General features: G+C 61.8%; 1 protein-coding gene across 3 annotated transcripts in view; it reads right to left on the bottom strand.

The window, feature by feature from the left end:
• Positions 1 to 277: 277 nt before the first annotated feature.
• The window catches only part of DAGLA (diacylglycerol lipase alpha), a 61743-nt gene continuing 38550 nt past the window's right edge, over positions 278 to 23470 (bottom strand). For all 3 annotated transcript variants that reach the window (XM_004770340.3, XM_013044609.2, XM_045063315.1), the window contains exons 4-20: positions 23237 to 23338; positions 22676 to 22814; positions 19259 to 19346; positions 17149 to 17283; positions 16527 to 16604; positions 14420 to 14544; positions 11578 to 11731; positions 11085 to 11168; positions 10901 to 10978; positions 9792 to 9872; positions 8777 to 8919; positions 8379 to 8447; positions 7960 to 8032; positions 6500 to 6696; positions 5721 to 5850; positions 5039 to 5223; positions 278 to 3684 (exon numbers count right to left, since the gene is read on the bottom strand). In XM_004770340.3, the coding sequence (XP_004770397.1) occupies positions 2706 to 3684; positions 5039 to 5223; positions 5721 to 5850; positions 6500 to 6696; positions 7960 to 8032; positions 8379 to 8447; positions 8777 to 8919; positions 9792 to 9872; positions 10901 to 10978; positions 11085 to 11168; positions 11578 to 11731; positions 14420 to 14544; positions 16527 to 16604; positions 17149 to 17283; positions 19259 to 19346; positions 22676 to 22814; positions 23237 to 23338 (2840 nt within the window). In that variant the 3' untranslated portion in view covers positions 278 to 2705. The remainder of the gene's footprint in view (positions 3685 to 5038; positions 5224 to 5720; positions 5851 to 6499; positions 6697 to 7959; positions 8033 to 8378; positions 8448 to 8776; positions 8920 to 9791; positions 9873 to 10900; positions 10979 to 11084; positions 11169 to 11577; positions 11732 to 14419; positions 14545 to 16526; positions 16605 to 17148; positions 17284 to 19258; positions 19347 to 22675; positions 22815 to 23236; positions 23339 to 23470) is intronic.

Genomic DNA, 23470 nt, shown 5'->3' with positions numbered 1-23470 from the left:
ATCTCCCGGTACACCTTCCACATGGGCAAGGCTCAACAAGGGACTGCCCCATTTGTGTGGGGTTCTCAGGGTCTTCTGGTTCCTCACTGCGGCTCAGAGTGTGGTCCTAGACCAGGGCATCAACAGCAGCACGAGCCAGTCTCAGGGGGCCCCTCCTACCCCTGAGCTCAGCAGCAGACCCCCCAACCCTTGCCCCCCGAGCTGGGAAGAGAGGTCACTCAAGGCAGCCAGCGTGCTTCTACACGCAGTTTATACACAGCTCTATACAATATACAGAAACCTTTATATACAGATATATTTATAGAATAAGCTATATTAATTTGTCTCTCCTTTTTACAGCAATATTAGTGTGGATCTTTCATACAGTAAGTACAAAAAGTTGCGGGAGAATGGCACGGACAGTGCCTGAGTGTCTGGGCCCAGGTGCTCACTGCCGATTGCATATGGAGGTCACCCAGACCCCGGGGAGAACAGGCCAGCTCATGGCTGGGAATTTGTGCTGCGTTCTGGGAGCAGACTTGGGGGGGGGGCGTCTGAGCCACCCAAGGCTCAGAGGCCCCCAAGTGTGGCATGGGGAGGAAGGGAGAGGGGCGCAGCAGGCCCGTTCTTTCAGGGGGTGTGGCGGGGAGAGGGCAGGTTCCGGGTGGGCTGACCCTGCGGCCTCCAGGGCTGAGTCCAAGCCTGCCCCAGCCCCAGGTCTGGAACCATGTGTGGCTGCAGCCGTGGGGGTGGGGAGTCTGTCCCTGATGGCTCAGTCCTGGGCATGGGCGGCTACCACGCCCCCTTAGAGGTCCCGGGGGCCACCCTGGCAGAGGAGGAATTAAAAGGCCAGACACCAAGTCTCTCCCTGCCATTGGCTGAGGTGCTTGTTGGAACTTTACTCTGATTTACGATTTGTTTTTTTCTAAACTCTAAGAGCCACTGATTCCATCCTGCTTCTGCTGGGCCCAGGCTCTGCCGGCAGCGGGCCCCTCAGCAGGGGCATCCTGGAGTCTTGTGAACGGGGGTGTCAGAGAGGGAGGGAGGCCCAGCTCCCCGGACTCTGGCTCCATCTGTCACGGTGGGCAGGGGGGTCCCAGAGCAGCATCCAGGCCAGTCCCAGCTCCGTGGGATGGAGATCAGGACACAGGCCCCCCGATACCAGTGATCATGAGATTTGGGGGGGGGGATCTTGGTCAGGGGAGTCTAGCAGCTCCAGAGAGGCTATGGGGTGGGGCAGCATGGGGGAGTCTGCCTCCGGGGAGACGAAGGCACAAGCAGGCGGTCAGCGCCGGGGCACACACCAGTTTTCCAAACCCAGGGTCCAAGAAGCAGTAGGACACGGAGGATGCCAATGTATGGAACTGAGCTCGTCCTGTGCACCCCTCCCCCACCGCCCAGGCCCCCATCCTAGTCTAGGTTCTTGGTGGGCTGGGAGGGGCAGCAAGCAGGTGGGGTGGGAGCCCCCGCGGTCCCCTCCTCAGGAGCTGTTCACATGCACATGCACACACACGTGGCCCCCGCCAGCATGCACCACCTCCGCCTTGCGTCCCCAGCCCAGCAGGAGGCCTCCAGCTAAGGGGGGAAAGCCCCGGAGCCCCTGGCCCTCCTGCTCCCCGTTTAGCTAGATCCTGCAATGCCCTCCTCTCGTCTCCACTTCCTGCCAACAGGACGGATGTGGAGGGTTGTGGAGGGTTGTGGGGAAGAGAGCTCCACTGGGGCAGCGCTCAGGCTGGTGAGGAGGGGGACCCAAGGGCAGTGGGGACATGTCTGGCTTCAGACCCCAGGGCCTGAGGCTGCCTAGGTGCAGGGGCGAGGTGCTACAGAGCGGTTACATGGGGCCCTCAAAGGAAGGGGGACTTGGGTGTCCTCCTTCTGCCCAGGGCACTGACTCTGAAGCCAGCGGTGGTCGTACCTGTGCCTTCTGCCCTTTGAGCAGCCAGGACCCCTGGGGTAGAAGGCAAGACAGGAAGTAATGGGCAGGTGGGGCAGGCCCAGGTGCCCAGGACCCACTGCCAGAGCGATCAGCATGAGGGGCACCAAGCAGAAAAGGGGTAGTCTTGACCCCACCCTCCTCCAGGCCCCTCCAGGCCCCGTGGCTGCCTTGGGCTCCGTGGGGACAGGCCCCCTCCCCTCCCTGCTCAGAACCCATCATGGGGGGGGGGGCACTTGCAAGCCCCAGGAAACCTCTTCAGTCCGGCCCAGCAACATCTGTAAACATACACAGCACTGCGGGCCACCTTGGCGTGGGGTCACCCCAGGGGGCTGGCCAGCAGGCACCAGATCTGGGGGGTGGCCAGGGCAGACACCAGCCTGGACCACAGATATGAGTATGTGGGGAGAGGGCTGCTCTCCATCTTGGTCCTGGGAGGGCAGCCAGAGGGCAGTGATGGGGAGTCGGCATGCCCACTGCCCGTCCTGTGGGGGACAGGCAGGCTGAGAGGGCCGAGGGCTGCCCAGCCCACCCGGCAGGCCGCCCCAGGCTCCTCCCTGCTTCCCATCCCTCCCCCATCTAAAGGACCCTTATCCCGGCCTTCCGGTGGTCCTAAGCTGAGGTAGGGCTGCAGACCCCCAGCTCAGCAGCAGCGCCCCGTGCCTGAGGCTAAACTGGCCCCCCGGGGGGGGGGGGCTCTCCTCAAAGCGGCCTGGCCCTGGGGGCAGCCACCAGGAGCCCAAGGGGCCCCCTGCTCAGCCCGGGGTCTCAGCCTGCAGCCATGCCGGGGGTGCTAGCGCGCCGAGATGACCAGGTCGTCCCGCTTGGCGGGGCTGGCCCCGTGGCTGGTGGGGGTCGGAGTCCGGACCTTGTCCAGGGCCAGGCACTCCTGGCTGCTGAGCCCCGTGGACGTCAGGTCCATGAGCTCGCCCGAGGAGCTGAGTGGGAAGGAGGGCGACAGTGAGATGCCTGAGGAGGGGTCTGCGGAGCCAGCGAAGAGCCTCGGGGGCTTGGGCACCAGGTTGGGCTCAAACTGGGCGCGGAGCAGGATCTCTTGCTGGCTGGGGGACTTGGGGCCCTCCGCATAGTCGCTGGTGGGGCTCTCCGGCACCACCATGCAGTAGAGGTCCTGGAAGGAGCTGCTCTTACTGTCGAGGTTGAAGAGGCTGTCGATGAACTCAGCGAACTCCAGCACCTGAGGGCTGGGCGAGTCCCCTAGGCGCCCGTTGTGCAGGGCCAGCTCTCCCCCGGGGGCCGCCCCTCGGCTGCCGCAGCCTCCCTCCTCCTCGTCCTCATTGGCCGCCGCGCTGGGGGGCCGCTCGGGGGTGACGCCCCCGCTGCCCAGGGCTGCCTCCAGGGGCTGCGTGTCCTGGGAGTGCTTGGACAGGCTGTCGGCCGCCAGCAGCTCGGTGCGCGAGCTGAGGGACGGGTTCTCCTCCGGGATGGCGGGGTCGATGTAGAAGAGGTGACCCTCGTCGCGCTCCAGCACAGCGTGGAGGCTGGGCGAGCCGCGGATGCTGCGGAAGCCAGACGAGCGGCGGGAGTCGAAGCTGTACAGGGACTCAGTGTCCGACAGGCTCTCCATGGTGGCCAGGGGCGCCCGCCGGGCCTGCAGCTCCGCCGCCAGCCGCTCCTGGGTGGACAGCAGTAGCAGCTCCACGGGGTCCTGGCGGGCCGCCGCAGCCGCCGCCGCCGCCGGCGCCGGCGCCACTGGGGACAGCAGCCGCCCCTCTGAAAAGCCCTCCAGGCTCATCTCGGACTGGGACTTGCTCCTACGGAGGGCAGGGCAGGGCTGTGACACTCAGGAGGGGCAGAGACCCCGGGGGTTGGGGGGACCCTCCCACTCCCAGGCTGCAGGGAGCTTGGGGAAGGGACGGGGTTAATTTATCAGTTGTTCAACAGTGTGAAACTTGTTTTAAAAAAACACCTCACGAGAGCCCAAAACAGAAGGCAAAAGGTCTGATGCTGTGGGTGGGGGCACTGAAGGTCTAAGGCCCCGCTGAGAGCCTAGAGCTCTGGAGCTCTGCTGCGAGACTCTGCGCTCGCTCATCGGAGCCTGGGGCCCAGACTGGCTGACCCAGGTCACTACCAGGCGTTGGTGGAAGGGGAGAGAGAGGAAGAGGGAGGGAGAAAGGGAGAAAGCACTGCCTAGAGCTGCCCCCACTGGTTCTCACACCCTTAGGGCCAGTGCCCCTTGATGTGTCTTGGAGCAGGGGCGGGTGGCCCAGGTCACTTCCTGCCTCCGCCATGGGTTAGTGCCCTCTGCTGGACAGACAGGGAAGTGAAGGGGGCGGGGGCAGGGGAGGGGGATGCCGCACCTCTGAGCAGACATGGTCAAGCCGCCACAGGAAATATACAAATGGCTGGAGAGATGTCCAGGTGTCCCCATCAAGGGCCTGGAGGTGGCAACCACCCTTTGGAGCAGCCTCCCAGCCATATCTGTGACCTGGCCTGGAAAGGTCCCCACAGGGGGTGGACCAGGAAGATTCCCAACCTCAGAGCCAGCCCCCATCAAAGCACATGCAGGTCCGGGAGCAGGCACATGGGGCCCGGTGTTACGTGTGTAGCGTGCAGGTGTCTGTCTGTGTCCGTGTGGCTCGGTCTGGGCACAGGTGCAGTCTCGTGCTCACGTGCATGGCTGCCCACCCTAGCGGCCCTTTGGTCTATGTAGCTCGGCCTCTGACTTGTATGTCCTCTACACGAGCACGTGTGTGTGGGGCTCCGTATGCTCAGAGCTATGGTTTCTGAACATGTATGTGTATGCATGTGTAAGCATCACCACGAACACACCTCTCTGCGTGTTTGTAAGTCCACAGGTGTCCATCTGTGTGGGCTAGATGGCTGTGAGTGCTTCTGTGGGCTGTGGCCCCAGTTCGGTGCATCCCCAGGCGACCACTCTCCCCTGGGGGCTTCAGTGATGGCAAGCAGGGGGCCGTGGGAGCAGCCCAAGAGCTCCTGAGCAGAGGGTCAAGTTCAACCTTCCCGTGCCTGTGCGCAGAGCTTTGTAGACACCTGTCGGCCCAGGACAGGTGCGGGATCCACATGCGCACAAGCTTTTGTGCCTTGGAACACCCCTGGGGTGTGCGTACCCTCGGGGCAGGCTGGGGCGGCGCAGGCAGGACTCACCTGACGCTGTTTCGGTGGTCTGCGGCGGGCAGCTCCAGGGCGAGGCCAGCAGGCATGGGCGGCCCCGTTGGCAGCGGCTGCTGCTGGAAGATGAGCTCAGGAGTCAAGTCCACCTCAGTGGGGCTTACCATGACCTTAGCAGCGGAGAGCAGGGCCGTCTTCCCCTTGTTGTAGTTCTCCAGCACCTGGGGACAGGTCGGGCAAGCTGGTGGCGGTGGTGGAGGGGTGACAATCATGTGGGGGTGGGGCAGCAGGCCAGGCTTCCCAGGCCAGAGCCTCGTTGGGTCGGCTGGGCCCTGCTCCTGCCTGCCTCCCTCCGGCCTAGGTCCGCGCTCCACCAGGAAGGCCTGGGCCTGGCCCCACCATCACACTAGGCACCACAGCTGGCATGCTCCTCCACTCCGGTCACCATTCCGTGGCCAGGTGATGGCAGAGGGCACCCCTGCTTAGCTGTGCGTGTGTCAGGCCAGGTACCTGGGAGTCTCCCCGACCCCTTCCCACCACAGGGCCTACACAGCCATGGAGACAGCAGGGGTGCAGGGACCAGAGGACGAGCTCTGGCTCGCTTCTCTGAGCATCCGCATCCTTGCCTGTCATTCGGGGACAGCCCAGGTGCTCCGGGCCACAGAGCACAGCGGGGCTCTGAGGAGGCGTCCCTGCCCAGGCTGCCCGGGGGGCTCACCTTGTTAAGCCCCTCCATGACCACATAGGGGAGGTGCTCGTGCAGCATGGCCGGCGAGATGATCACTTCATTGAAGGCTTTGTTGTCGCCCCAGATGGCAAAGTACGTGGGCTCCTCCTGCTCACAGCAGCTGGGGGGCACAGGGGCCGGAGGGAGGCTGAGGGTGGGTGGCAGCCTAGCCTGGCTCCGGCCCCCAGGTCCCCGGGCTCCCTGTTCGGCCTCACCAGGACCTCAGCCACAGTCCCTACATAGCCTACCACCTGCTGGAGGCCTGGACCACACCTGCCCCGCCCTGGGCAAGGCCTGGCTCACAAGCCTTCTGTGGCTGGGAGGGAGGAGTCAGGCCCCGCCCCTTCAAGAGCAGGACGAGGGAGAAGCCTGCTACTGCTGGCCCATTCCCCTCTCCCCTCTCATCCCCACCCCTGCTCACGAGTGCTGCCGACTAATCCCAGAGAGGAAGGCACATAACTGTGGGAGCTGGCTGGGGCCTCAGGGTGACCTCCCCAAGGGCATCCGCTTTCACATGGGCCATAAGTGGGGAGAACTGCCCTGGGGGACACCAGGAGATGGTGGAGGGCACAGAGTACAAAGGGTGGGGTCCTGCTCTGGATGGGTCTTTTGTTTCACCTGCAGAGCCCAAGGATAGCGCAATGCAGGCCCAGAGCATCCTGGGCCATCATCTCCCTGCCTCTGCCCCCAGTCCCCGAGGGGTGGGGGGTCACTAAGCAAGGCCAGCTCTATCCCCCATGCCCCTGGTCAGGGTCAGAAGCAGCACCTACCAGCACTGCTCTGCTGGGTGGTTGTGGACCACGTGGATGATGCGGCCAGGAGGGTAGAGAGGGGTGCTGGCAGACAGGGCGATGGTCAGGTCACTGGGGTGGGTCCAGAGCCGTGTGCTGGCGAGGGTGGCCACCTCGACCTCCTCAGGCAGCTCTGACTTGGGGATGCATTTGGTGGCCCCCACGATAATTCGCCACTGTGTGGAGCAGGGTTGGGGGAGACAGGGAAAGAGTTGAGCAGGGCTGGCTAGTGGGCAGCAGCAGGAGGGGCCTTGAAAGGGGGCTCAGAGGTCACTGGGGGGAGCCAGGATGGCCATGGGGCAGAGGGAAGAGCAGTGCCCACCTGCGGAGGCAGTGGCCGAGGCATACAGTGGCCACGATGGCCAGAAAGATGCCAAGGACAGATGACGGGACAGTGTTGAACTTCAGGGCTAGAAAGGGGCTGGAAGACCAGTCACCTCTTCATCTAGAGGACGCGGAAACAGTCCAGCAAAGGAAGGGGCTCGTTCTAGGTCATGCACTGAGTCAGAGACAGAGCAGACCCCAAGTTCATTCCAGCTGCACCTACGAGGCCCGGCTGCATCTGGGGTGGCCTCTGGCCACCCACGCCCCAGCCCTGATGAGTGTGCAAGCCTGGGTCAGATAGGAGCAGCTCTGCCTCCCAGAACCAGGCTCCTCCAGGCATACCTGGGCCCCTACGTTTCTGCTGCCCTGCCCACCCCTGCCACCAGGTGCCAGGCCCAGGGCGCTGCCTGCCAGAAGGTCATGGGCACCAAGGCTGGGAACAGCCCAAACTGGGCAGAGATGATGGGTGTGGTGGAGTCGGGGGTCAGAGAGGACATGCTGCCCCAGGGCGGCCCCTTCCTGCCTGCCTCAGGGTACCTGGCCACAGCACCCACACCCGCCTGGGACACTGAGGCCGTCTTGGCACAGGAAGACCCCTAGTGTCCTCAAAGACCTGATGGGAGAGGAGGCAGGGCTGGGCCTGTCTCTAGCTCCAGCAGAGCCTCAGAACAAACTGCACCCAGACTCCCTCCGGCAGTGGCACCTGGACTCGTGGAGCCTGGAGAACCACAGCAGGCCTAGCAGTGGCCTTCCCATCATGAACTCGAAGCACTGAGCCTCGGGCCTGCTTTTTCCTGACTTAGGCAGCACTGGGTGATGGGGTCGGGACTCAGGAGCCCTGGGTCCCAGGCCTGACAGCTTGTGTGAGCAAAAGCAAGTCCCTTACCCACTCTGGGCCTCGACTGCCCCCCTCTGTATGAGGATAGGCTGTGGGGGAGACGAGATGGGTTTGGAGGTGCTGAGAGTTTGATTGGCCGGGGTTCCCATGACACCAGCCACACGCGGCCTGGCCTCACATGGCTGGGCCCTCTTGTGCTTTGTGCCAAGGGACAGGCAGGTGCCCACAGTCCAGCATGCCCAAGCAGGGTGGAGGGGGACAGGGGGCGGGGGCTCACTTTGGGCTTGGTGCTTCGCTGGAGGACGTCTAGGAGCTGTCTGCGGAAGCCTTCCAGCTGGGAGAGGCCGATCCTGGGGAAGGAAGCAAGCCAGGTGTCAGCCTCGCTGGGCCAGGGCCTGGGAGGTGTGTGGGGTATGGGGGCAGATAGGCAGGCACACAGCAGCCACACAAGGGAGAAGGCCATGCCGTTGGGGTCATGGGGTGGGAGGGGTGGGCAGGGGTGAGTCCGCAGTTTAGCAGGGCCTAGCCAGGTAAGGGAGGTCAGGCAGGGTGGGGCCACCTGTCCTCTCCCTCTGGGGGCTCTAGGGGCTCTGGGATTCCCGGGGAAGATGGGCATCTGAGGGAAAGGCCCCGAGGAGGCAAGAACAGCTAGCCGGGACAGTGGTGAAAGGGAGTGACTTGTGACTTGCAACTCGCCTGGGGACAAGATCTTTGCCCAGAACCACAGCCGTCACGAACTCCTTGGAGTACTCCATGGCGTCCTCGCTGCAAAGGAAGCCGGGGGTGCTGAGGCAGGGGCGGTGAGGGAGCCCTGCTCTAGCACTCCTAGGGTTAGTGTTGGGATTCATGGCCCTCTGGGGAGCTCCCAGGGGCCAGGCTGGGCTGCCTGCTCCCAGTCACACCTTTCCTGCCAGTGAGGGGCTTTGCCGGGCACAGATCCTGGGGTCTGCCTGGCCTCTGTCGGAGCACCCCTCCTTCCACCTGCCAGGCCATTCCCAGGCCCCCATGTCACCGGAAGTCAGACTGCCCAGGCCAGCTCCCAAGTCTTTGGCCCCCATCAACCCCAGCCAGCTCCCAGGCCCCAGGCGGCTCACCTCAACAGGCCCCCTGGTGGGGAGTAGGCAAAGCACTTGAGGGTAGGGTACTGGGGGCGCAGCAGGAAGGAGAGGATGGCCGCGGTGCCCGCACCCAGGGAGTGGCCCACCACAATCAGGCCATAATGTTTGGTTCCTCGGCCCTGGAAACGGAGAGACAGGTGAGCGCCCAGCCCTAGGGACGCGCTGGACTAGCTGCTACCAATCGGACAGAGGGGTCTTCCCAGAGTCCTGACACAGAATCTGTGCTGTGTGGTCCCTGGGGCAGGGGAAGAGCCAAGCTAGACACGCTCAGAGCAACTTCTTGGGGAGACTCTTTGAATAAACTCCTATGCATCCTTCAAAACCTTGTTCGGCCTTCCTGATACCTTCCTGATTTTCTGGGAGAGGCCCACTCCCTCCTAGACGCTTGTATCTATACACAAGGAAGACCTTTATACATGCTGACTGTACTCTACTGTAATAGGGTACGTACTATGGAGATTATCCTCTAGAGCAATCGTTGGTTCACCTTCCCCCATCTCTGTGCCCCAACAACTAGACTGGGGTCTCCTGAGGCCAGGGAGCGCCTGGCTTTGGGAAGGGTGGCTGCCATGGGGGCTGCCTGTCCAGGGAGCAGGCTGGGTCGGTGGTAGGATCCACATCACTCTACCCAGAGCAACACCCTTCCTATGGGCTCTGAAATTACTTATCTTTGTTGCCTGCTCTGTATTTTGAAGCCCCTGCCCAGAACCATCTCTGTACCTCCAGTGCCCAGCATGGAGCAGGGGGGTCATACCTGGCTGGGGCTGGGCAGGGGAGCCCAAGAACTGCTGGTACGAGAGAGAGGAAGGGGTCACCGAGCGGTGAGGAGGGGGCTGGAAGCCAAGCATCCAAGGACAGTGTAGGGGTCTGGCTTGTGGGGCGTTGTGGGTGGCGGGGGGGGCACCACCATGCACACACCCTGCCCCCAGCGTTGCCTTGGAGGCGGCATCGTGGGCATGGCCAGGGCTCAGGGGCAGGGAGGAAGCCTCACCAGGTCTCGCCCAAAGGCCTGGGACAAGACCATCTCCTGCTCCAGCTTCTTCTTGATGTACTCAGCCGAGAGAACCATCCCCTGGGTAAGGAGGAACAGAGAGGGAGATCTTGTAGGCCTTTTTTTTTTTTTTTTTTTTTGGGAAAAGATTTATTACTTATTTGAGTGTAAGAGAAGCAAGGGTGCGCACGCAGGGTGTAGGGGCAGAAGGAGAGGGAGAGAGAGAGTTTTAAGCAGACTCCGTGCCGAGCATGGAGCTGGACATTGGGCTTGGTCTCACAACCCTGAGCTGAAAACAAAAATTAGACGCTTGGGGACACTTGGTGGCTCAGTCAGTTAAGCATCTGCCTTCAGTTCTCCCTCTGCCCCTCCCCCTGCTCGTGTGTGTGCGCGCTCTCTCTCTCTCTCAAATAAATTTTTTAAAAAGATTCTACATGGGGCGCCTGGGTGGCTCAGTGGGTTAAAGCCTCTGCCTTCGGCTCAGGTCATGATCTCAGGGTCCTAGGATCGAGGAGGCCCGGGTCGGGCTCTCTGCTCAGCAGGGAGCCTGCTTCCCCCCCTCTCTCTGCCTGCCTTTCTGCCTCCTTATGATCTCTGCCTGTCAAATAAACAAATAAAATCTTAAAAAAAAAAAAGATTAAAAATAAAAATCAGAGGCTTAACCAACCACCCTGCCTAGGCGCCCCAGGAGTGAAGCCTTTTAGGGACCAGCAAAAACGGTGACTGGAGACTCACCAATCCTGTCCCAACCATTTCCTCTTTGGCCCTCCTAACAACCTGGCTGTGGGGGCTGGTGCACACTTTATCACATCATTTCCATGTCACAGATGACAAGACTGAGGCTCAGGAGAGTTGTGCATCTCACAGAAACCAATCTTTTCCCGTCTGCCTCTTTAGGCTCTTCTGGGACAGGACCTGAGCCAGGCAGGACTGTGGGGATCCCGGTGGCTGGGCCACGGTGGACCTTCTAGATGAATGCAGGCCCCTCTGACCCACCTCCCCCTGGGGGCCTAGCAAGCAGGAGGACCCCCCCGACAGCAGGACAGGTGTGCGCGCTGGCAGGGTAGCAGAGGAGGCAAGGAGCCTCTGGGGCCCGGAAGGGGGAGTACCTTGTGTCCCAGCCAGGTGCCGTGGTGCCCCTCCACGGGGAGGCGCTCGGCGTCCCCGGTCAGGTCCGTCAGGGCATCCTTGTGGACAGAGAGGACAGGCGAGGGCTGGGGTGAGGACAGGAAGAGGAAGGCGGGCAGGCCTCAGGGGCTGTGAGGGCTGGGCTGGGCGCCACAGGCAGCATACCTTGGGCGAAAGCGTTCCCCGGATACTGATCACCACCTTCTTCTTGTCATGGTCCACTGCCACATAGAAAGGGGTCTCATAGACCTAGGATAAGGGGGGCTCATGAGTCAAGGGGTCCTGGGATGGGCCTAGACTCAGAGAGTGACCTAAGCAGGCCTCCTGGCCAAGGAGCCAGCTCCTCTCTGGGCCCCCGCAAGGCTGCTGGGGCTCCCTCTAGGCTCCCCTCCAGCTCAGGCCGCCTGAGTGCTGCTGTCCTGCCTGTGGAGTCTGGAGGGACCGCTGCCCCCTTCCCAGGGCCTCGCTGCTGAGTCCCTGCATCCCTTGCCCCGACGGCTGGGCCGAGAAGCCCCGGGGCTGGGGCTGGGGTCGGGGACCCCTGCTTGGCCCCCGAGGGGGTGAGGAGGGGAGGGGCTCCAGCTGCACCCCCACGACCCGCCGAGGACAGAGGCCGGGGTGAGGGAGCGCTGCCCACAGGCCCGGCGTGGCCGCTCACCGCGTCGTGGCAGGAAGTGTACACGATGTCCACCGCGGTCATGTTCTCATCTAGGAAGTGGCGCCGGATGGCAATGGCGTTGCAGCCACAGCAGTTGTCCTCCTCGATGGTGACTCCCGGGGCAAAGCGGGGCCGCGTGGGGCACAGGCAGCACCTGGCAAGGGGAGGGGGGCAGGGGGCTCAGAGACCCCAAGAGCAACGGCTCCAGTCAGCCTCTCCGGAACCCCCCTGGAGAAGTCCCACAGCCCTCATGGTACTCGGCCTCCTGGCGGCACAGGACCCAGTGGGCCTCTCTCTCTCCCTGCAGTGCTCTCCCCGCCTCACCCCTGGATTGCTCCTCCCTCACTGCCGGGCCTCCCTGGCTCCTCCTGTCATAGCTACGCCCTCTGGGTGACCAAACCGCCTGATCTGCTCCCACCTCAGATGCTCCCTTCCCACGTTTCAGGGGCCCATTACCCCCCCCACCGGCCCACCCCTGCGTGCTCCCAGAGTTCCCTGCACCCTGCTGCTCATTGTCCAGCCCTGTCCTTGGAGCTGGCTTCAGGTCCCCGCCCCACTTCACGTCCCACAGCCCATGGGTCGGTCGACACATCGGCTCACTCTGTCTTCCAATTCAGAACAGACTCCGGCCACTTTCCCGGGACCCACCCACCCCTCCACCATTATCTCTGCCTTGGAGCGTCATGGTGGCCGCCCCGGTCTCCCCCATGTACTCCTGGTCTCGACATTCTCAATGGGCAGCCAGGGCAACCCTCTAAGACGTAAGCCAAGCCATGTCGCTTCACTGGAAACCCTGCAGTGATGCCCTTCCTGCCCAGTGTAAGAGCTGGGGTCCTTGCAAGGATGCACAGGCCAGATTGCACGGCAGGACTTCTCACTTCCCTCAGGCCTCTGCTCACACGTATGTCACGGGGAGGTTCGCCCGGGACACCCCGTCCAGCACCACCAGCCCCTTGCCTGTGTTTCCCAGCCTGACACCACGACCTGTTTCTATTTCGCCCAAGTGTCCCTCTGCTCCTACAGGGCCCGTGTCCTTGTCTGTGTGCTGTCTGTACCCCCCCCCACCAGGCAGTGGGTCCCAGGGCAGGGCCTACTGTGCCAGGGGTACAGACACGTCTGGGCACCGGGCCCACAGCAGGCCTCCCCCAAATGAACAGCGAGTTGAGCCTCTGAGCAGGGGACCCTGCTCGGGGTGCAGCTATTCCTCAGGCCGCCAGAGGGAGCCAGTGGCCAACGGATGGGTGGAGGAGCCCGGAGCCAGAACTCAAGGCCCGGGTGGGCTTGCTGCCTTGAGAGGACAGCTGAGATTTTTAAGAAGAATCCTGAATTTCAGGGATGTCTCGAGCTTTGTCCTCACCTAAGCAGCACCTAAGGGACTGTTACCTACTTCCCAATGAGGAGAGGCCCCTCTGGGAAAACTCAGGGTTCAGCTGAGTCTGGGAAGCAACGGGGCCTGGACTGGGTGACCACCGCAGGGCCCGTGTGGGGGGGGGGCTCCACCGACTGCAGGGCCAAGTGGGGGCCGGACCGGGGCTGGAGGCCAGACCCCTGCTCTCAGGCAGCTGCCTCTTCTCTCTCAGCATGTGGCCGCCACCGTGCCGCCTTCAGGGACGGACACCTGAGCTCGAGGACCCGTCCTCTTGTTCCTCGAAGTCTCGAGAAGCTGACAAACCACAGTTGGGCCCCCCACCCCTTGTCTGCAGATCCCCCGAGGGCCCTGCCTGCCCACGATTGCCTGGCTTCTGAAATACCCGCTAGGCAGGCAGGAAGGGCACCGCTCGCACCGACGGCGTCCCCAGCCTGCCAGTAATAGAGCAGGGCCCGTCAGAGCCCGGGTCTCCAGACTCCTGGTCTGGGACTCATTTTGACATGCTTCGCAGTGACTCCCAAGGACGCTGCGAGGAACGCCAGCTGTGGGAGGGAGCACAGGGTGGCCCGGCCACTCGCTCTGCAAATCACGGGGGGTGGGGAGAACAAGGTCCAGAGAGCCACACGACTCTCTGCAGAAAGGAAGGGCACCGCGGGAGGGGTGTGGCTGCCCCAAGGGCAGGAGTGTCACTGACTGAACGCCAGGCTTTCCAGACCAGGGAGCCAGGGAGCTGTCCTCTTTCTGTCTGGGCCGGGCTGAGGGTGGAGACACCAAGGACAGGGAAGGGGCCCTTCCAGAGCTTTGTCCTTCTCTGGCCCAGTTAGGAGAGACAGAGAGTCCTCCCAGCACCCAGAGGGGGTGGGGGTGGGCTGGTCTGGGACAGGTGCCTTGCCAAGTCCCTGGGAAGAGGGTCAAAGTCTTTCACTCAAGGGCCTTCTTGATGCCCTTCCAGAGGTCTCCATGAACTGGGCCTGTACTAGGCATGTCCCTTGTTTCAGCAAGCTGAGCACAGGACACCAGCTGGAGAGAAAGATACAGGTCGAGGGGGCGTGGCATGGTTGACGGGGCGGAGGACGGCAGGGGAAGGCAGCTAGCACGCCAGATGCTCTCCAGTCGCATCCCATCCTCTCAGAACAACTCCAGGACATACGTATCGCCATCCCCACTTTACAGACAAAGAAACTGAGTCTCGCAGAGGTAGAACAACTTGCCTCTGGCTGCAAATGACGAAATCTCGATTCAAACCAAACACTGTGTGATTCCAAAGCCCGTGCTCTTCCCCGCCTAAGGATAATGCAGCAGTAGAGAGGCTGAGGCCCAGAGGTGGCATGGAAGAGAAGCCACGGAAGCCACAGACCCTGGGGGGCTGGGCAGGCACAGTCTGTCCGGGGAGAGTCTCCCACACGCTGGCCCTCAGGACCTCTGCTTGTCTGCACACGCTGGCCAGCCGAAGCACGGGACAGGGGTACTCACGAGCAGGACCGCGCCAGCTGGCAGAGCCCACAGGCAGGCTTCCGCATCAGGTACATGGGCCACCCGTAGGCGGCCAGCGCGAAAAGCATGTAGTAGCAGACCTCTTTGTAGCGGAGCATCTCTTGCTGGAAGAAAGGAGGCGGAGGCGGTCACTGCTGCCCTTCCAGCCTCCAGGCCCAAAGGCTCCCCTGGATGGAGGAGGGAGCGGCCCTCCTGGCCTCCCCACGGACTGCAGGCCCCCCACGCCCCCGCCTTGGAGGAAGGACCGCTCCCCTCAGATGATAATTGCATTTCCCTAATTATCTCCATGCAACCAGGGCACGGAACCTCCTGGGACCCGTCCTGCTGCTCCAACGTCAGAATTAATGATTTGGGGACAGAAAAACACTCGGAGCCCTGGATCGATTTCCAGAGAAGGGAAGCGAGAGGGAGGTGTGAGAGGGCATCACAGGCCTGGGAAGGAAAGTTTAACCCTGAGAGGCACTAAGCCCTCCAGCTGGGGGTGTCCAGGCCTTGAGCAGCAGGGCCAGCGCTGTAGATGCTGGGGGACCTGACAAGCCATCAACAGCCTCTCGGCCCACAAGTTCTTTGTCTGCAAATATGGGGAGACTCTTGTTTGATGGGCCAAGTCACAGGCTCCCCAGGGATGTCTGGACCAGACCGGGATCTCTGCAGAGAAAGGCGCCAGTCTGACACCTGGCGTCTGAGGCCAGTGGCTACTGTGATCAGCCCAATGGGCTGGAAGGAGGTGGGAGGCACAGGTGTCCCCGCAAAGCGGCTTCCTGTGTCCGGGGTGTGCCAGACGCTGGAGGGCTCCTGCACTTAGGGGGAATTAGTCACCTTGTAAAAGTTAAAGAGGGTGATTAGTCATCTTCTGAAGTGAAGTAGGGAGCACCTTAATAAGGGCCCAGAGGGGCGGAACCATTGCCAGGCCAGCTCTATCTGCTCTTTAGGAATGATCTGGAGAAGGTAATTATCCTCTCTGGCTCCAGCTGGAGGGTGGGGCACCGGCAGGCAGGGAGCCCAGCACCTCAAGGCTCGGTGGCCTGCCTGTGCCACCTCCCCCTTCACATGGTAAGAGCGCCCGGGGTGCCTGGGGTAAGCGAGGCTGGGCTGGGCACCTGCTTCGGGCACATGCACACAGAGGGGACATGCACACCCACTCTGGACAGTGGGGACAGATGGAGACTGGAGGATTTTCTAGGCAATTTAGATACAAGGGAGGAATCCTTTCTGATAGGTCCCCGACTGGGGAGCCAGACTCGGAATGGTTCATTTCCTCCCTACTGGAGCTCTGGCTGGAAGGTGTGCCCAGCACCATCACCCATGCAGAAACATGCTCCGAGGGGACAGAGGCCTTGCTCAAGGTCACAGTGACAGCGGCGAATCGCTTTGCTCCTGAGGACGCCGGCTGCAGTTTCAGCCTGGGCAGCACAGTGCCCTTGTGGTGGGGAAGAGCTCCCCTGGCCACAGGGCAGGTCCCACCTTGACCTGTGAACAGCGGGTTTCTAGTACAGATGCCTGAGAAAAGGTTCCACCGCTCAAAAGAGCTCGAAACTAGTGCGTTGTGTCGTGCTGCCTTCCAGGACAACAGCGGCTGCAACCGTCTGAGCAGCTCGCCCCGCCACTCCCCAACCTCACGATCTTAAGAAGCCAGGGCCAGGGCGCCTGGGTGGCTCAGTGGGTTAAGCCGCTGCTTTCGGCTCAGGTCATGATCTCAGAGTCCTGGGATCGAGTCCCGCATCAGGCTCTCAGCAGGGAGCCTGCTTCCCTCTCTCTCTCTCTCTGCCTGCCTCTCCATCTACTTGTGATTTCTCTCTGTCAAATAAATAAATAAAATCTTTAAAAAAAAAAAAAAAAAAAAGAAGCCAGGGCCAGACATTCGGAGGGTGGTGAAGCAGATTCCAGGCTTTTGACCGTGGGACCAGCATGACGGGGGCGGTCCTCAGGAGGAAGGGGAGGCGAAGGGGTGGTGAGGAGGGAGGTGATGGCGGAGAGCTGCGGGAGCCCCCCATGCTGCGGGGCGGCCGGCAGGGGGTCTGCTCAGGCCGCCCCGCAGAGGGAAAAGGAGCCAGGGTGGGGAGGGGGTGCGGGGGGTCTGACTCACCGAGTTCTTGAGGTCGAGATACTTGGTGTTTCTAGTCACTGGCATCCCAGACAGGAAGGTCAAAATGTCATTATTCGCCTGTAAAACCAGGGTGTGAAGGTGGCTGTCCCAGGTCCAGGAGGCACGGCTGAGATAGGGGGTCCAGGTCCCCCCGGGCTCTGATTCTGTTGCTTCCTAAGGGCCTGAACACCCAAAGGAGGGTGTGGTTTCTAGCTCTTCCGTGACCCAGCCATTGTCCCCAAATCCGAGGTCTCCTCACATGTCTAGTTGCTCCCTTTCCACTGAAAGCATCAAACACCCCCTACCAGCCCGCGCCAGGGACCTTCCTGCCCAGGCCGAGGGTACCGCGCTTTGGAGAGGATGCTGGGAGACCCCAGTGGGGGTCAGGGTGCTGGTTGGGGGCGGGGGGCAGACGGAGGCAAGTGCGGAGGGCCGAGGCTCCAAGCATCGTTCACGAGGGCCCTGTGGTCAGAAGCCTCCGCGGCTGGCCCAGCAGCGAGAAGACCCTCAAGCTAGAGCCAGGAGGAGAGGGGGCATCAGGGGGTGACCAGAGGGACCCCAGGGAGCGGGCATAGCAGCAGCAGGGCAGCAGGGAGAGGCCCGCAGGAGAGATGGCACTCACCTCGTCCAGCACGGCGTTGCGCTTGGCCCGCTGCCGCTGCCGGAGCAGCACCAGGCCGGCGATGATGTCAGATGGCACAATGTCGAGGTCTCGGAAAAACTCAGCAAAGAGGTAGGCGATTTCGGAGTAGGCATCCTGTGAAGTCCGGGGGCGGGGGGGGGGGGGAGGTGGGGGCAGGGGAGCGGAGAGAGGGCAAGAGACCCAACGTGAATCCCACTGGTCTGGTGCTCTGCTCCAGGCTCAGTGCCAGCTCGCCCCAGGCACCTGCTCGGCACCAGCTGGGTCCAATCCCGCCGGGCCCTCTGTAAATGTGACCCCGAGGGCCCTAGCCTAGGCTCTGGGCCCTGCAGACCTGACCAGAGTTGTGTGTGACAGCCACCAAACCTCCACCTCCCGGCCCTCTTCTGTCCTCAGAGCTCCTATGGCACTCACCATCACCGCCTACCATGCACAGATGCCAACGTGAGCCATTTCCTGTTCTTTCCCCAGCCACTAGGAATCAAGGCCTGCTCGGCCCGGCTTGTTTCTCCTCCGCCTGTCTCTCTAGCAGAGAAGCCAAAACTGAGCTCCTGGCTGCCGCCTCCCCACACTGAGTTTCTTCCCACCTCCCACCAGCTGTGACCTTGAAAGGCCTCCTACGGGGCGGAGCCTCTGGGGTGGCAGTCCCCCTCCCCCCACCTGCCCACGGCTTTAGGCTCGGGGACCCTCATGATGGGCCTGGAGAAGGCTGTGACACTGGGCTGGCTGCCCCTCTGGCCTCGGGCAGGAGGGCAGGAGGCAGGAGGCGTGCAGAGGCCACCATGCCCGTCAGTGGGCCAGGCCTCCTCCCGGCCTCAGAAACCTCTTCCCTAGCTTGTTGGGAAAGGCTGTGCTGGGTGCAGACTCATGGCCAGTGATTCCCACTCTCAGGGTTTCACCTGTGAGTGCCTGACACTTTTAAGAGAACAAAACTCCAGGGTTGCAAACTCAAAGTCCTGACGAGGCCAGACAGCACTAGCTACCACCGGGCTCCGCTGACCGCCCTGCGAGGGGCCTATACGGCTGCATCTACAAATACGGAACTGTACACGAAGGGCCTGATTTGTCACTTGGGCACTCAGTTCAGATTTTAAGCCACAGAGCACAGAGTGATCAAAACGTGCACTGCACCTGACCCCCAGCGCTTGATGGGACCCGGGTCCTGGGCCACCCCACCCTGCAGCACTCTGACATCAGCCCCAAGTCTGCCACGTGCCCAGGAGGGGTGGGTATGTTCCCCTAGACCACCCCCCAGAGAGGCCCATGGGGTGATCCCCGCCCACCAGGGAACCTTGGAGGAGCGGAGGACTTTCTTATACCTGATTACTCACTCTACAGTTCACCAGGGGCTGCTGGAGGGAAGGAGCCACTCAGGCTTCCGGTGGCTTCCATGGAGGGCACTTGCTGTCTGGCTCAGGGAGGAGTGGTCTCCTGACCTCACTGGCTCTGCCACTAACTAGCTGTGGGACGCTGAGCAAGTCACACCACCTCTCTGGGCCTCAGCTGTCTGATCTGAAAAATGAGGGGCAGGGGACGGGGGGGGGGGACACTAGATGGTCTCTAAGGGCCCTGCCAGGGTGCATGGGGGGTCTGCGTCGAGGACCCCAAGGGCCCTACCTCCCCCCAGGGGCCACCCTCTGCTGAGATGGCCTTTCTCCAGCAGCACTGGGCCCCTCCGTGCCCTCCTCCAAGCACCAGGTACGGAGGGCTGACTGTGCACGTCTGGGGCTCAGCACCTGACCGCCCCGACGGGCCTTCCAGAGGCCTCTGCGGCTGGGAATGTTCATACTGCTTTTCTTTGCTTTCAGGTCACCCTGATTTTTTAGTATCTCCTCTCCTAAACTAAGTTCCAAGGGGGTGGATGAAAGGTCTTGAAACCTTTCCATCCCCTTGACCAAGCCAGGAAGTGGCTGTTCCCCGTGCTGGAGGGAGTCGGTAGGCCAGTGAGTGCCAGGTCCCCCCCCCCCACTCCTGCTTCAAGCTCAGGCCCTTCTAGCTGCCCTGCTCCACCTGGCTCTGCCAAGGAGCCAGGGCTCCTAAGTGGCCGACAGCAGGACGTGAGCCGGTGGGAGGCGATCCCCCCAGTACTTACTGACTGCGAGTCCTTCGTCCGAGTGCAACAGAGGAACACTTTGAGCCGGCGCGACCAGCTGGTGGCCTGGCCCTCCTCTAAGCGGTGCCTGCAAGGGGAGAGAGCTGGTATGTGTGAGGTCAGGGGGCGGGGCCAAAAGGGACACGACCCAGCTGCGACTGGAGCAGGGCAGCCTGTTCGAGGATCCCACCTAAGGGCTCTCCAGCAGGGGGTCTAAGAGGGACTGGGCCTGGGCCTGGCCAAGGTCCCCTGGGGGGGACCCCTGCTGGCCTACAACAGCATGTGGTTGGCCACACTCCCAGCTTCTGGCCGACTGAACACCAGCATGCCCCAGGGAGGCTTCATAGGTAGGAGCCCAAACTGGGGACCACTCTGTCGCCCAGGTGTCCAATGCCTCAAACTAAAAGCCCTGGGACCCCGCAGCAGGGTGCTGGGCCTCTTGGCCAAGTCACTGGAACAGACCTGTCAGACAGACTTGCTTCCCCTTGGAAGGGATTTCAGATACACAACCTTCTCTGTATTGGGGGGGGAAGTTTAATGGGCACGTGAGGCTCTGCATCTCCCGACTCCTTGGATCTGTTACATTAGAGGGGACAAGGACCCACACCGGTCATCTGCGTGGCTGACGTCTGTCCATTCCCACCCCCAGCCTCAATGTGTCTAGCTGCTGTGATGGGGGGTCGGGGTGTCCAGGACACTGCACTGGAAGGCGGAGCAGCTGGCCAGTTAGCCTCCAAGGTCCTTCCAGTGCTGGGAGCCCAGAAGTTGGTGTGTTCGTTTGTTTTGTTTTTAAAGATTTTACTTACTTTTATTTGAGAGAGAGAGAGAGAACGTGCGCATACATGAGCAGGGGCAGAGGGAGAGGAAGAGGGAGAAGCAGACTCCCCGCTGAGCAGGGAGCCTGATGTGGGGCTCGATCCCAGAACCTTGAGATCATGTCCTGAGCTGAAGGCAGACGCTTAATGGACTGAGCCACCGGGTACTCTGAAGTCAGTGTGTTCTGAGCATAAATTTAGGAGAACCAACATCAAATATGTAAGTTTCCAGACTGAACAAGCTTTTGTGACATGTGCCCTCCCCTCCCTCTGGTCCCTGCTGCTGCTGCTGCTTGGTGGTCCAGAGGGGAAGGTATGGGTGGCCTCAAATGCCTGCAAGGCACTTAGTATCCATCAGGAGTGACAGGCCAGGCCCTCCTTCCTGAGCCCTCTGGCTTCCCTCTGCAGCAAAGGGCTGCTTCCTTATGGAAGTGGCCCACAGGGACAGGGAAGGCCACAGGGCTTTCCAGAGCTAGAGAGGGGGTTAGAACAGGGTACGAAGGGTACAAGGGAACTGGTGCTTCTGGGATCTACCAGTTCTCAGGAACTTGGGCAGTCTTATCATAAAGCGACATCCCCCTGCCAGGGGCTTGATGAAGGGAGAGTGAGCTGACAAGCCACAGGCCGGGATCCCAGAGCATCACATTCTTTAACCCTTTCTAATTAATCTAAGGTACTTTTCAACATTTAAAGAGTATTTCCTGCTGGGCCTCTGGCTGAGGGCAGTGCTGACTGTAGGCTTTCCTGCATTCCCCCATTCGCCCACCAGGAGGAAGATGGAGCCAGGGCCAGGTTTGGCCTGATGCATCAGTTAGGCTGCAGAGAAGAACACTAGGCAGAGAGAGAGTGAATCTGAAGAGCAAGTTCATGGACCCAGCACCCCCGTGGGAGTGCAGACACCCCTGCAAAGATCCAAGGTCAAGGCTCCCAGTGAGCCATGCTGGGAAGAACCCATCTCTCCACCCCTACCAGATTTCACGGAAAGGAGAGAAGGCCCAGGACTTAAACAGGTTCCTGACTTCCAGATGCTAAAATAATCTGTCAGTGCAGCATGGGTGGGGGCGTGCATCCGTCCCCAAACCTGGAAGTGGATGAAGGGCGGGCGGGTGTGAAAATGTCCTTGTTAGAAATACTGCTGGTTTCAGAGGGTCAGTGGAGGGCCCGTGGAGACCAGGCTGAGCGGTAGCCACATTAACCCAGCCGCAACCTAGGCTGCCCTCCCGGCCCCCACAGACAGCTGGAGAAAATGCAACAGGTCAGAGCCCGTGAGCTCTGAGGCCTCTTACTTAGCCCCACACGGCCCGAAACCGCAGGAAAACTTTCTAATTAAAACGACAGCCCCTAGCTGCAAAGGCATTAGCTTCCCTGGCCCCAAAGGCAATTACCCAGAGTCAGGCAGGGGAGATTTTTTTTTTTTTTTCCCAGGGCCCCAGAAGCCCAGAAACCAGGTCAGGTGGGGGCGTATGCTCAGAATGAGAAAAACGGGATGGGTGGTGATGGCCTGCTATGCTGGTTGGGAGAACGGGCTCTGGGGCCTTGGCTCCGAGACCTGGTATTTTGGGCTGGGAGGTGGCCAGCCCAGGCACGGGTGTGGCTCTGGCTGCTGCGCTGAGCTGATGTGGAGGGCCTAGGGGGAGCTCAAAGCAGAATTCCCACTGGGCTTGGGGGTCTGGGCAGTCCACCGAGGTCCCCCAAATCCCCTGTCCTGGGGATGGAGTACCTGTCTGCTCCCCATCAGCGTGACCTGCGGCAAGTGACCTGCCCTGCCTGGAACTCAGACTCCTCGTCCATAGAATCAGCCTCCTAAGGGCACTAGGGTCTGCAAAAGTACTGAACGGACTGAAGGTGGGAAAGGGCTCAGGGCAGGGCCTAAGACACAGGAGAAGCTCCGTGCCCCACCCATCTTTTTCTTTGACTAAACAGAAATTACTATGACCCTGGATTCCCTCTTTTTCTTTACCATGGCACAGCATTCCCCTTTCTTCAAAACACTGTGCAAAACCTACCCCCTCCAGGAAGCCTTCCTTGATTAACCTTCTCCAGCCCCCTTCATCCCAGAGACCACCCAGCCCAGTGGTTAGGAGCAAGGGCCCTAAAGCCAGACCACCCGGGCTGGGGCCTAGAACCGCCATTTCCCAGCTGGGTCACTGGGGCAAGTCACACAACTCTGTGTTCCTGCTCTGTCTGTGTGAAGGGGGTGATGCTAACAGCCCCCTCACAGAGCTGCTGTCAGTGAGGGTGCGTGCTGCTTGGCCTGGTTCAGGCCTGCTTCCTGCTATGATGACCGCTGGCGTTAGCAGCACCGAAGGTGGAGCCAATGGTCACAGCGGCCCCACTGGCCGAGCACGTACCAAATGGTGAGCACAGCACCAACCGCTTTGTGCTCATTCAAATCTCACGGCAGCCGTCAGAGGCAGGAGCTGTTGTGATTCCCACTCTACAGACCAGGAAACTGAGGCTGGGAGAGGCTAGAACTGTAACACATGCGCACGGCTCCCGCAGGCCGGCATGCGGCCCGGCACGCGGTTCGGAAGGCACAGGGCCAGCCCGGCCGCCCCTCCGTGAACCTCCGCGGGGCTGCCCGCCCACCCTGTCTGCTCACCGGAGGTTGTAGGTCCGCAGGTTGCGCTGCCGCCTCTTGGTGGCTCTGAGCTTGACGAAGGTGCGGCCCGTGGGGTCGAAGACGCAGAGGACGGTGATGCAGACACTGAGGATGACCACCCAGTTGCAGACGACCATCCCTGCGGGGCAGCAATGGGAAGCAAGAGGTCGGGTGCTGGGGGAGCCTCCCTGGCTCAGGGGCACTGTTGCCTCCCAATCAGTCTGCTTCTGGGGCCCAAGAGCGAGGCCCAGCAGCCCCCAACCCTGGCCTCTGGCCACCTGATTGTCCCATGCTGAGCCACGACCCCGAGGACCACCCTCAGCACAGAGCAGGCAGATCTAGGGGCTCCCGGTGAGAAGCCAAGGAGCCCTCCCCTGCTGCCCACCCCTCCTCCACACCAGGTGCCCCTAAGGGCGCAGGCCGGGCCTGGGAAGAAGCCCACAGCCTCAGCCACAACCCCGCCTGGCATCTGTCCGGCAACCGCTTCCCTTGGGATGTGCCTGAGCTTCCCCCTCTCCGAGCTGACCCCGTCCCTCCCGGCCCTAGAGACGGCTGACATACCGAGGGTGACATTCTTGGCAGTGAGGTCGTTGCACGAGGTGTAGTACTGAGTGAGCCAGACAATGCCCACGATGGCGTAGATGAACTCGATCACCAGGATGGCTGCGGGGAGAGCAGGGAACAGGCTGGAGGGCGCTCCAGTCCGCCTGCCCCGGAAGGACCCCTCTGCAGCAGGGGCACCAGACCCCCGCCCCCCCCAGCACAGGCCTCGGGCAGAGAGGGCCCAGGGAGCGT

Source organism: Mustela putorius, unplaced genomic scaffold (assembly GCF_011764305.1).
Source record: "Mustela putorius furo isolate JIRA1106 unplaced genomic scaffold, ASM1176430v1.1 tig00000127_pilon_pilon_pilon, whole genome shotgun sequence".
In the NCBI taxonomy this organism is placed as follows: Eukaryota; Metazoa; Chordata; class Mammalia; order Carnivora; family Mustelidae; genus Mustela; species Mustela putorius.
This window is presented reverse-complemented; position numbering and strand designations above follow the sequence as displayed.